At 35.4% G+C, this 13,582-nt stretch overlaps 1 protein-coding gene across 1 annotated transcript in view; it reads left to right on the top strand.

Annotated features, from left to right (window-relative positions):
* The first annotated feature begins 224 nt into the window (after nt 1-224).
* LOC137405926 (DNA topoisomerase 2-alpha-like) overlaps nt 225-13,582 on the top strand; it is a 55,046-nt gene continuing 41,688 nt past the window's right edge. Inside the window, exons 1-5 of the mRNA XM_068092395.1 lie at nt 225-343; nt 6,070-6,249; nt 7,479-7,636; nt 8,485-8,630; nt 12,855-12,952. Of these exons, the coding sequence (XP_067948496.1) occupies nt 320-343; nt 6,070-6,249; nt 7,479-7,636; nt 8,485-8,630; nt 12,855-12,952 (606 nt within the window). The 5' untranslated portion in view covers nt 225-319. The remainder of the gene's footprint in view (nt 344-6,069; nt 6,250-7,478; nt 7,637-8,484; nt 8,631-12,854; nt 12,953-13,582) is intronic.

Raw genomic sequence — 13,582 nt, 5'->3', positions numbered from 1 at the left:
ATCAGTTTGCAGGTAGAAAAGACAACTCCAAGTAAATAAAGCTGTTGACGTGACCATAATTTTAGAACAGACAGTTTGATGTAGGTTTTGAAGATCGCATACCTAACAGGTGTAGGCTTTAATAGATGTATCGACTTCGAATAAACGAGATCCTAAGCTATTGTCAAAGAGAATAATTAGCGCATTGGACTAGCTGCTAAAAAGCAATTTTACCACTTTTAAAACCTTTATATGAGTGAATATTTCATTTGGCATTAGACGATATTCAATTATGTTATTAATAACTTGAATAAGTTAAAAAACACTATTACGCGGAAGAATGGCCGAGGAACTAGAGTGGAAAGTACGTTAGAACTTAGAAGTGATAGCATTTTTGTTTAAGCTCAAGTTTGTTATATGAACGTATTGGTTGAGAAGTAGAGTTTGTATACGTATGTAAAAACATTAATTAGAAACTGTAATTTATCGTATAAAGTTGTTAATATTGTTCATAAAGTTCTGTACGCTACAATGATGCATCAATGTTTATCGAGGTTGTCACATCTACACCATGAGCAACTTTTTGTCGTAATTGCCGATAAGCCAATCATTTATACTCATAATTTACGCCCCTGCATATTAAATAATTTAAACATATTTACTGCGCAGTAAAAACAAATATTTCCAATCAAAGTGACGTGCAAAGGAATTACATGTATTTTCTTCGTCAATGCCTTCGCAGTCCCGATGCTGCGGACAGCCATGACTTTTGTTTTAAATTATTTTCCCGGTCTATGCCTTGTATCGCGCGGTATATGTTTATTCGCTTATAGCAGTGCGGTTGTAGTGGCGCTATACGGCTACGCGACACTAGCTCACAATCTTACATACATACGTATGTAGTTGTGCGGCAATTTCGTTGGCGGGAATTTCCAAATAACAAACCCGCTGCTAGACATGGCTGACGGACCTCTAAAGGTATGTGCTGCGAATGAGTTCAACGTTGAAGTACATACTAACAGTTTTGGTATCGCGATATCAAACAGTTCAGGTTTTGTTGATATCCCTATGAAGTCGATAATGCTGTGCCTTCTATTCACTTTAAGAAAATCATTTACTGTCGATACACCGTACTACTAAACTTTTAGCGTTGAAGTTTGTTGAAGATTTAATATTTGATAATTTTAATGCCTTTTATAAAAAAGTGTTTATCATTTAGTTGGGACATGTTACTTCTGGCTTACGCAGTGTTTTAATTTGTTAAAATACGTTTTCCTCGAAAGCAGCGCAGGTGTTTGGCGAAGTTTAATATTTTGCATGGTTCTTAAAAGTACCTGGACCCATACCTGCCAACTCTCACGCATTGGGCGTGAGACTCACGCAATCACCCCAAAGAAAAAATGAAAATGCGTGAGATTTTTGCCCCAAGTTCCATAATTTTATGTATACTATCATTGATACATCGATTGCCCCAAAACCAAATCTCACGCATTGCCCCACTCTTGGGTTGGCAGGTCTGCCTGGACCCTACTTTCAGTCCTAATTATTTTTCAGTTAACTGCTTGCCAGGCCTAATTATTTTTTAACACTCATTATTTAATGAAGTGAGTTAGATTAGATTAGGCATAAATAATGTTGTGTTCAAGATAATTGAAAATGGTTTTTGCAACCTGTTGGTAACCCTCTTAGCTGCAATTTAATACCAATATATGCACATCAGGATTACTTATATGAGTTGTTATTGACGTGATTAAAATCGATATATTTTTTGTAAAGCGAAAAGTCTATGTTTAGTTGCTACTACCAGTTAATTTTTTGGTTGATAACATTTCCAAAACATATTACAGTAATACTTCAACTTACGAATGCTTCAACATACGAGAAACTTGAGATACGAGCCAGCTTTTAAGCAAGTGTTAGCACTATCATACGAGCCATGTTTGAGATACGAGCACGTGAGTCACTTGCCAAGTATGCCGGAGGTGTTTTATGAGAACAGCATCACTCTGTATTTTTCAACTGCTCAAGTTATACTTTTGTATCGTGTTTTATTTTTGTGTGCGATTTTCAGTGCAGAATTATGTGAATTAAAAGTACTGTGCGTTGACCGAAAGTTTGCCAGTAAAATGAAAAATAATGCAAAGAAAAAGCGAATGATAACAGTTGATATTAAACGGGAAATTATTGAAAAATATGCGAAATATATATGCGTGATTGAGCTAGCTCAGCAATTTGACAGAAATACATCCACAATTATCAAACAGAAGGATAATATTTAAGGCATTTAGTTCGCAAAAGGACTAACGATAGTTTATAAACGGCACAGCGATCTTAACGACCGCTGATGGAGAGACTGCTCAGACATTGGATAAAAGATAAACAATTGGCCGGTGACAGCGTACTGAAACGATGCTATGTGAAAAGGCCGAGTGCTATCTATCAAAACTATAAAAATAGGCATTCGGACAAGTTGGCTAGTGGTCGTGCATTAACCCTTTGTGACGACACCTGTGTTCGTCCTAATCGCAACATGTTGAAAGGGCGGCAAAGGCAAACGTCCTTAGATAGGTTTATCTTAAAACGGCCGGCTGGTCGTGAAAGCGAAACAAAGGAAAAATTAGATAACCAGTGAGAAACTTCAAACTATGAACGCCGAAGAAATTTTAATTACGTTAAGTCGAAAATGAAAGTTTGCTTTTAGGTTTGCTTCTAGGTTTGTCTGTTAAGACATTGATAAAATCCAGATTTATCAAAGTCAACTGTCGTAATGAAGGACAACTTATATCTCCCTCCCTGGCAAATGCTAGCGTTAGCTGCTATCGTATGTATTTAATTTTACATTTTAATTAATCACATTTCTTTGCATTATTTTTTATTTCTTGCTTTTTGAAAGCATGTGGTAAGTTAGGACAATAACCAACATGTTCTTTCTGTTACAATATCTTGTTGTGAGTGTTTTATTTGCATTTTTTAGAGTATGGAAACCAATCAATATATATTTAATTGTTCTATATATAAATAAATTGCACCAACATGCGAGCAAATTAACATACGAGCTTAGTCTCGGAACGCATTAAGCTCGTAAGTTGAAGTATGACTGTAGATTGACAGACAAATTTCAGCAAACAATTTTAGCCAGTTACAAGATAATTTTAATTTGTCAAATTGTTGTACATTCGATAAAAAAGACCTATAGGAATTTGCTTAATTCATCCAAATTTTTACCCAGAAGTGTTATGAAATTAATATTAACTCTAAAATTAGTTACTGTCTGTAGTCATTGGAAAATCCTTTATTTTGAAAAAAATTATTATCACAAGAGCTTCTAATGCGCATAATCTCTGATAAACCACCACTGACTTCATCTCAGTTCCTGTTTGTTCAGATTTTTGTTTTGCCTGTTAATAAACTTTGCCAATACAAAATTCTCTTGATAGTGCATGCAAAATTCAGTGATTATAAAGTAAAAGATTTTCACTATAATACTAGATTTTTGAAAACCGATCTACCAATTGATATTTTATTGCGCTTGCGGTCAAAAAACGATTGAATACAGAGTTCCATCACAATGGAACAGTCTTCCAATAGACTTACAGCAAATTTCAACATTTAGTAACGTGTTGAGCCACGTGTTAAGCCTAGATTAATCAAGGCCGGCCTGCTGCTCGAATTCCGATGAAATATGCCAAATATTTCAACTTATATGCCAACTTCAGTGGGCCCCGGGCCTCAACTAGCTTCAGTATTACTGCTCATGTGGCCTCATCATACTTTAGTATGAAGAAATTAAGCTTTCATTTATTTGCTTTCATTTGATCAATATTGTAACTATATCTTAATTTTTGCTTAATGTCATTTTACTAATAATTAAATAAAACACATACACACACGCGCGCATCCAATGCGAGAGATGGCAGTGTAGATGGATAGGATCATGAAGATATGGAGCTAGCATAACATAATTTAGTTTTTTTTTTGTTCATTACATTTTATTTTCAGTTGTGCTTTGCTTAACCTTTCAGCTATCTGTTGTTTAGTGTCTTAAGACTTACTTTTTCAGACTTGCACTTTCTTTTTCACGCCTTATCCATGTTTGTAAGAATTTATTTACTGTTCAATATTTTCTCAGGTTTTTCTATTACACCTTGCTTTAATCATAAAAAATCTTAACCTTTTTCAATTTCTAAAAGAAAGGTTTGAAACACTCTTTAATATATGTAAATCCTACCAAACTACCCTAGGACACTTATGTATTCGCGTCATCTAACTTTTCAATTTTCGCGGTGTCATGCTCTCGCGAAAACTTCATGAGCGAAACTAAACTATCATAACGAACGAGCAAAAACGCGAAGTTAAATAGCTTTGTTCATTGATAACCACAATAAAATCGTCATATTAGAAATGCAGGCAATTTTCGTCTGTGGTTGGGCTCAATGGGAAATTTCTGATAAACTCATTATAGCTAATACACTGACTGAGCAACATGGCAAAACAAATTAAGGTGATATCAGTTTAGTCACCGAATTTGTAACTGATGAGGATGAAATTCTGGTAGGTGAAGTCATAACATTGAAGAATAATCTTACAAAACTATTACTTTCACCATTGTCCGAGACAGTGCTGCTACTTTAATTATCTGTATAATCACGAAAATCTAAATCTTAATTGGCTATAATGTCATCATAAACTAATTACCTGTTTTATGACTCGCGCGGCGCGGTAGTTAATGAACTCACAAAAAAATGTTTGTTTTTAGATTAGAAATTCTCAAACAAAAGTTTAAAATTGCTTCGTTGTTTTAGGCTGATTTTATAGAGAAATCTTCGGACAACACTGTCAATTTCATAAAACTCTTAAAGACCGTGGGTTATGTGGTCAACGAATAATAAAATCAGGTTACCACGCAATTGCTGAAAAAGTCCAAAAATGCATTTATGGCAGTGGCCCCTACAAAGCGCATAAATGCGTTTATGGCAGCGAAAGGGTTATACAGTTTTGGTTGTGAAGTTGGTTGTTACCTATCTATTTTCTTCTTCTTGGGATTCGAGTGTGAAAGTCACGGCGGGAGGGACTTAGATGTCATTGATAGTCCAAGAAACAAATGGCAGCAAGTGATCAAATTGAATTGTCGATCTCACCCACACATTTCAACCTGCGGTTTACAAATAAGAACTAGTCCCAAATTGAATTTTTTTTCTTATTAGCCAACTGGACCTGAGGAATGTAATGTTTTTTCCACTGCATTTATTTTCACATCACTATATTTTCGCACTCATCAGAGCCGCGAAATTAAGTTGCAGCGAAATTTTACTCTGTGTGCTACTCACGAAACTAAATATTAGCGAAATATAAGTGTCCTAGGGTATGTGAAAGAAAATTTTACATCTATGTACACGTTTACAACTTCACAATGTTGTTAGAAACTTCGAATGTTAGCCAACGCATTGGAATGTATCTTAGAGATTAAATCCAAAAAATTATTTGCTCGTTTAACTTTTACATTGTTTATTGAAAACTTCCCATATTAGGCCACTTACATGATCAAGACTGTATTGTATATATCTTTTAAACTTTTAAAATGACGAATAATGGAATCATAGCACTGATTTCTTTTTAAAAAGTACGGTTTATAAGAATGAAATACAAAAACTGTTGATATAATTATGCACCTTTTAAATAATAAACTAGGGGTTAATGGTTCACATGTTATTCGAAAAAAATTTTTTTTAGCATCATGCCAAGCCATTTCTTTAGTTTTATATAATGGGCAATAGCATAAAAACACAAAATTCATTTATAAGCTCTTTAACTATCCATACAACCTCGTGTCAACTGAAATTGTTTAGCATCTTGGTGCACAAATGTTATGTTACCAGCAAAATGATAGAGCCAAGTCATATCCAAGAATCTCAAGACAAGGCGCTTGACCTGTTTTACCCGTGCCAATGCTTCATCTTATTCATGCATTAGTTTTAAAGTGACCAGCGTTGGGGCAATCGATGCTGTTTATTGGTAATGTTGTATTTACTATATTTATTTTCAAGAAGTTGTAATGCTCCAAGTACGTCTAATGTATGTTTGTCTGTAAAGTCCATTATCGACAATGGAACAAAGAAGAAAAAAGACTCGAGTGCAAAGATGGCTGCTGCAGGAGATTCGCCAGCAAACAAACGTTTGTCAGTTGAAAGGATCTACCAGAAGAAAACTCAGCTTGAACATATCTTACTTCGGCCAGACACGTATATTGGATCTGTGGAACCCCAGACATCGGTAAGCTGGGATTTGTCTCACCCGGTTTAGCTTAGCCGTAGTACTTAGCAGATAAGTTCAGCCATTGTCGTTATCAGTGAGTTTGTAGTGCATGCGTTTGATGACATAAGACCTAGCCCCAGCATTTTGGTATTCTATCATGTTTTCACATCGCTTACGCATTTTCGAATTACAAAAAACGGAATGATATTTGAAAACGACCTTGAATGCACCAACTTAATCAGGCAATACACAACCATGGAGGAGTTGTTTTTAACTTTGTGTTGAACCATTAAGAGTGCACATTCCGTGTATGTGTGTGCGCGCGTGTGTGTGTACGTACACACTGTTGGTTTTCTAAATCTAGTCGCATACTTCTTCCAATTATAGAAGAATTGTAGTAGTTTTTGCTCTGGTCGTGATATGGAAAGACAAACAATTACTTTGTCAGGGTCGAGTCTATTGAAATTGAATAAGTGCATGTGCGTCGATGCATCGTTAAAAGCTCCGGCGTGAAAACTTTATAACTATTGTTATGTTTAACAAACTATTTACCATTTCAGGAATTTGCATCATGTATTCCAAAAATGTTTAATATAATTCGTGGGTGGTTCATTGATGGAGTAACTACGGGAAGTCTGTAACTTATAATGTTGATCCATTCCTAAGATGCCGGATAACAATGTAAATGAATAAATCACTCTGCACTAATGAGGGTGCATAATGAAGGTTAAAAAATAAAAAACACCTCAAGCAGGCTACAGAGTGAGAATGGGCAGACAACCAAAATGGCATATCGAGATGTTGAGTGACCCGCTAATGTTGTCTTCTTTCTCCACGGTTCACAATTGTTTGCATCGCTTATGTCATAAGCGAGGCCATGACATAACTACGTTAAACACCATCCTAGGTATTTTCATTGGGCGTGTTTGTAACCTCAAAATCGCATAAGCTGAGATCGTTGTAACGGGAGGACTCCTTGTCCCATGTCTGTCATCTATTGCTAAAAGCGGAAAATAATTCCAAGTTTATTGGATATGGTGTACTGAAAAAAAGCTTACCGCGTGCTCCGCTTCATGATAATTTTTTCTGTTTTGTCACTTGTTCCTCTCAAAGCACGCGTATGTAGTACAAAAAACTCCTGATAGTCAGACAAAAAGCTCTCTCACCCGCTCTGTAACAGCCTAGTAAACATTTTGTTATTATGAGTCATGAATGCATACACTGCATTGTGTTTCTTGGTTTTGTAGAATATGTGGGTTATGAACTCGGAGCTAGGAGTAATGGAGCAGAGAGAGCTCAGTTTTGTGCCAGGTCTCTACAAGATATTTGATGAAATCCTCGTAAATGCTGCAGATAACAAGCAGAGGGATTCTGCTATGAACTGCATAAAAATAGACATCGATGTGTAAGTAGATATTGTAAAGAAATAGTGTAAATCAAGGTACTGTGAAAGTTATTAAAAGGCCACAAACGGGAAGTCTGACTAATAATATGGTTTTTGGAGAGATCTTTTTTCTGAGTGTTTTCATCTGCCTCTAAGTTTTGCCGATCTTTGCCAAAATCTTGAAAGATCCTGGCAGTCAGATCATGTAAAACAACAAACAAAATGCCAAATGGTAGAAAAACATCTATACTTTCTGATAAAATCTTATGCAATTTGATGGTATTGACACATCAACAAGATAGATTCACAATGCCTATAGCCATTATTGTAGATCAGAGGCTGAATGTATGGGAAGGCACAAGTCTACCATAATAGGTCTCTAGTGTATTATAAATCGTCTCAGGCTGCAAATGATCTGTTGATAAACAAGGAGTAGCAGGAATAGTTTCGTATGAAATTAAAAGTGGCACAAGTGCCTTGCTATATGTACCTCAGGTGTAATACCGATTCTTATGTATTCTAACTGGTACAAGTTGCACATTTATTGAACTTCTTTGATCACAGGCCATGTTCTTAGCGTTACAACCTTTGGCATTAGCACAAAGCTGTATTCAACATAGCTGAAGAGATACAACACAGTTATCGCTGAGAATATATAAAATGCAGTTAAATGTGCGTTAATGTAATTCGATTCATTTGTAGGAAGTAAGAAGAATATATTAATAATACTCATGTGTATATAATGAACATTTTATTTAGATCATAGGTTATGCTCTCGGTCTATAAAACAATAAACCAAGCCATACAGTTAGGTTATATCATTAATACAGACCAAACTAACTCTTCTAATCTCGTCTGTTGGTACGCAGAGAGAACAACAGAGTAAAGATCTGGAACAATGGCAAGGGGATACCAGTCGTAGAACACAAGGAAGAAAAGATGTATGTGCCAACGATGATATTTGGCCACCTTCTTACCTCCTCCAATTACAACGACTTTGAAAAGAAAGTCACAGGTGATTTGTTGTACTGGTAGTCTGCCCAGCACTAGCCTAGGTGGTATATATCTGGGAGTGGGACTGCTGGTTTTCTGGGCTCTGTAGAAAAGGGTCAGCATGAAAAAATAATTGATTTAAATCATGGTTTTAATTCACACATCAAAACAAGATTGTGTCAAGAAATACTGATTTTCGCAATAACAAATCTGTAAATACTTTGTCATAATATAGCAAGTGTGCTGAGTAATTTGCAATACCAATTTGCATCAGCCAAATAATGAATGAATAACTCAAATGTATTCAAAAAATTGATTCAAGTCGAAACATCTGATTTTGAAAAATTCACTATTTTCGCTAACCATATTATAACAGCAAGTAGAGGATTTTTTCTCACAATTATAAGATTGTTTGGTGTTCAAACATTAATAACCCGCTAATTTTTCCATTGTAATGCTTGAGTCTTGCTCAGTTAGACAGATGTTTAGCTCGTCATATCAGTAAATTTTTAAGAACAGCCAAAACGATCATTTTTCCAAAATTGGTAGTACAGACGGTTCCCTACTTACGAACATTCGAGTTACGAACAACGGTACATACAAACAGGTCTGCGCGTAGGCACTACTCAGAAGCACCACCCAGCATCCACCTTTCTCTGCCCAGTTCGTTGCAGTGCATAGGTGCGTGAACGTATCTCTAGTGCGCAAAGAACTTTTTTATTTTTACTGTACGTAGTGTAAAGGGATTTGCCGGCCCTTACTTGGCACGATCTAGACTAATAAATAAAGAGAAGAGAGTGCGTGTAGTTTCATTCAGCTTTTAATTAGCGAAGGAAATTTCACTAGCCGAGGAGCGTACGGCTATCTGCTCTGCTCAACTAAATGAGCGTACTCCTTTATATACAATAATATCAACCGTTTCAGCTAACGATAAGAACACTGGCTAACAAGGTGAATAAATAGGACCGCTAGCACGTTGGTATGACAACAATATAAGTGACGATAAGTGATAGTGTTATGACGGTATATCAGATATAACAATAGCATAACGAGTGAAACAACGATATAATAAACGGACAACATACAAAAAAATAACACAACAACGATGAGTGATAGCATAACGATTAAAACAACAATATAATAAAAAGGACAAGACATACAATAAATAAGAAATGCAGTGTCATGGCCTGGCGTCCGCCAAAGTATTATCTCCATTTTATTAAATTTTTTTTTCAGTACAAACCAATACAGGTTACTTATACAAGCCTTAAACACACTTATATAAACCTTCGATATACTTATATAGGCCTTAAACCTAAATTATAATACAAAATATAGCACTGAAGCAACTTACGAACAAATTCACCTTACGACGTGACAAATGTATAGTTCTTTAGTTAACTCTGCAACAGCACAGATTACTGGTGACCAGGTATGCCTACTGCAACCAGGTGTGATATCCTTATAAAGGCCTTCCCACTTTTAATAAGTTTGCACAATGCAGACATTCAAATTTCTGTTTTAGTTATCCGTTAAAATCGGCTAATATTTTACCGTTTTTATGGCTCCTTAAAAGTTTTCAATTACGGTGACTTGCCTAGATGCTCTAGCTGTTTGTACCTGCTATATATGGATATACAGTCAAAAATGGATAACTCACCCTCGGATAGCTCGAACACATGGTTTACTCGAACGGTTTTGTTTGGTTCATTCCCACACAATGATAAATTGCTTCAGATAACTCGATCTCGACTTCGTTAACTCGAACAGTTTTGTGCCTAACGGCTACCGAGACGGTTGTTATAGCTTTAGAATATCACTTTATCCCAAGCCATAGAGATAAACCCCAACTTTTATTAGTTCGTAGGCGTCGTTATTACCATCATCGGCAAAATATTTTAGTCAACGACTTTTTTAAAGGTTTGTTGAAATTTGATTTTTACCAAACATCCGCTTAGCGATGGTCCTATGAAGGCTAGGAAAAGTCAGGTAACCTTCGCATAAACTTGAAGAAAAATCGGCAAAATTGATCTTGATTAACACGCTCAAAAGAAAAAGACGTCTTTTTTTCGGAGCATTTCAACAGCGATCAAGTTTTGCCAATTTTAATCTGAAAACGTCCTGGCAGTCACCTCACATAAAACAACAAACAAATCTCAAGTGATAGAAAAAATTTTATCCTTTCTGATAAAAAATGTTTAAACTTTACATTACAAGCATTTAATTTGAAACAAGCCATTCATGCTTTTGATTTATATTATAGTTTGTATATGTACATGTATCTTCTAATAAATGCAGGGACTTATGACAGTGCTCTGATAACTTGAACACTCTGATAACTCGAACACTTTCACTCAGTCCCGTCAAGTTTGAGTTATCCATGTTTGACTGTATATATACTAGTGTTGGGCCGGTATTAGGTTATCCGCTCTTACCGATACCGAGGGATTCTCGGTATCCGAGGAAACCAATCATTTTCGGTGTCAGCTCGGTATCCGCGGTCGGTTTGATATGATCGGTATTTATCCGTAAAAGCCTACCGGTATATGGTTATCCGGAGAGATTTTTAAAACGCTTCACGACGAACATGCCAATCTCAGCACGCATTGGCGAACAAATTCAACGAAAATTTCCACGCTTACTGTATCTACTATTATATTATGTTACATTTATAATGCCACCAGCCTCAAAGGTTTGGGAGTTCTACACAGATGGGAGGACGTATAAAGACTCTAACGGGACTGGACTCTAATTGAACTGCGTATAATTATGTGATTACATTACCTGATTACAGTATGTGATAGTAAGATTTTTTTAAACTGTTTCAGTATATTTAACAAAGAGAGCCCATTGCCATTATCTATCTGTTCTTTATTATACATAACGTTTGTATCAATAACTATATTTTTTAATAGAATAAACAATAAAAACATCTATCATAAAAATTATATTTCCATCTTTCTGTTCTTTTTTGGCTTTCTAAAACAAGGAGTCTCTTTGCCGTAACAATATACTGCTGACTAAAAAAATTTTTTTTTGCACAGGCTACTCTTTGCACAACGATAAAAATTGTTCGAAACAGTTATTATTTAAAGTTTAAACCATTTAAAGACACACTGATAACCACATACCGAACAATAGTACCGACAATACCGAACTTTCTTAGTTGGCAAAGGATACCGAAGATGGTAAATACCGAGGATACCGATACCGGAAAAACCGATAAAAATGTGCAAGGATATCCGATCCGGCACTAAATTAGATACCGGCACTAAATTAGATACCGGCCCAACACTAATATATACAGTAAAACTTTTAATTGACCGCGATGGCGCTGTATTTTTCAACACTTCTTTAACGGCGATCAAATAGAGGTGGTGTTCAATTAAAGGTGGTGTTCAATGAGAGGTTTTACGGTATATAATGGAATATAAGTTTTGTAGCAGCATTTATAGCTGCAAGTCTTTGCTTGATTTTTCTATACAAAACAGACTTGTGACCGACCTTCTAATAGTGATTAAACAACTTTACCATAATAATATCACACAGAGCCTGCAGGGAGACGGTTACATATACTGATAGATCATTCATATACTGATAGCTATATAGTTTCATTTTGTCTCCGGTCATCCGGAACAAGAATTTCACATCATCAATTTTTTAGTATCTGGAAGGTGCTAAACAACTAAACTTTGGTATTTCTCAGATAGCCAAACTCGGATATTTCCACAGAAAGCTAAACTTCAGTAACTCAACAGATGGCCAAAACTAAGGCGATTTCATAGAATTTTTCAAAACACTTTTGAATTCCTTAACTCTAATCAACTTTTCACAAGTCATCCATAATGATATGTAATTAAATTATCACCTCTTCATAGCTTGGGCAAACTTTTGTTACTCTATATTGTTAATATATAGTTGTTTGCTTTCAAGAGAGACACTGATTTTCTTTTTTACAGTATAAAATAGAATTTGATGATATAGGGCATTATTGCACCATTGTAATATCTGTGACAAGTACCTTTACAAAAGCTGTTTGTATTCAATTAAGATTTTTTATTGGTTTATAAAAGGTCAGTAAAGGTTTATTATGAGGTCAGCGAAATTATAGTTAGTATTTAGTTTGCTTATACATGTAATTATAGTCCCCTTACATACAAGCCATTCATTTTATTTCTCATGGAGTTCACTCTGAGTTTGTTTCTAATTCTAATCTTGATGTTATGCATTGTTTGTTAATTAACAGGCGGAAGGAATGGCTATGGAGCTAAACTGTGCAACATATTCAGCAAGAAATTCACTGTTGAGACATCTTGCAAGTCCTCAAAGAAAGCTTTCAAACAGGTAAATCATCTCAAACTGCTCGCTGGTCAAGTTGCTTCCTCTTTTGCCTGAACTATGCAAAGCCGTATCAGATATGAGCTGTATTTTTTGCAGTTGGCTGTCCTTTACAATGTTCTTTTAGTTGAAAGCACTGTTGTCCCATTAGCTTGTTCCGACTCTAGTGCATGCGAGTCAAATAAAATAGTAATTTTCTATTATATGCAGTTAACAAAGCTCAAGGTGAACAACACACTTTGGTAACAAAACTTCGCATGGTCAACTAGCCAATAGGAAAACGTCAATTTAATTACCAAAACAAATATATAAGCTTGAATTTGATGCACATCGATTATGAAAATGCGAGTTCTTATGATCATATATACAAATATGTCGCAGTTGTACTCACTACAAAAGTAGCGAGTATTTTGACTTTTTGACATTTCAAAAATTAAATTTAATGAATAGTACTTTCGTATATTCCTACATGTAAACCAATTCTAGAACGCCAAAGAAAGTTACCAAATTAAGTGGTCTGACTTATACGCGAGTAACTCTGATTGAAAGCAATTGAAATTACATGCTACATGTAACTAATTTTCAACGACTACAACTCGAAGCATGCAGATCGTAGCATGTTATTTAGTTTGTTTG

Source organism: Watersipora subatra, chromosome 10, assembly GCF_963576615.1.
Source record: "Watersipora subatra chromosome 10, tzWatSuba1.1, whole genome shotgun sequence".
Lineage (NCBI taxonomy): Eukaryota > Metazoa > Bryozoa > Gymnolaemata > Cheilostomatida > Watersiporidae > Watersipora > Watersipora subatra.
The sequence above is the reverse complement of the archived record's forward strand: the minus strand, read 5'-3'. Positions and strand labels throughout refer to the sequence as shown.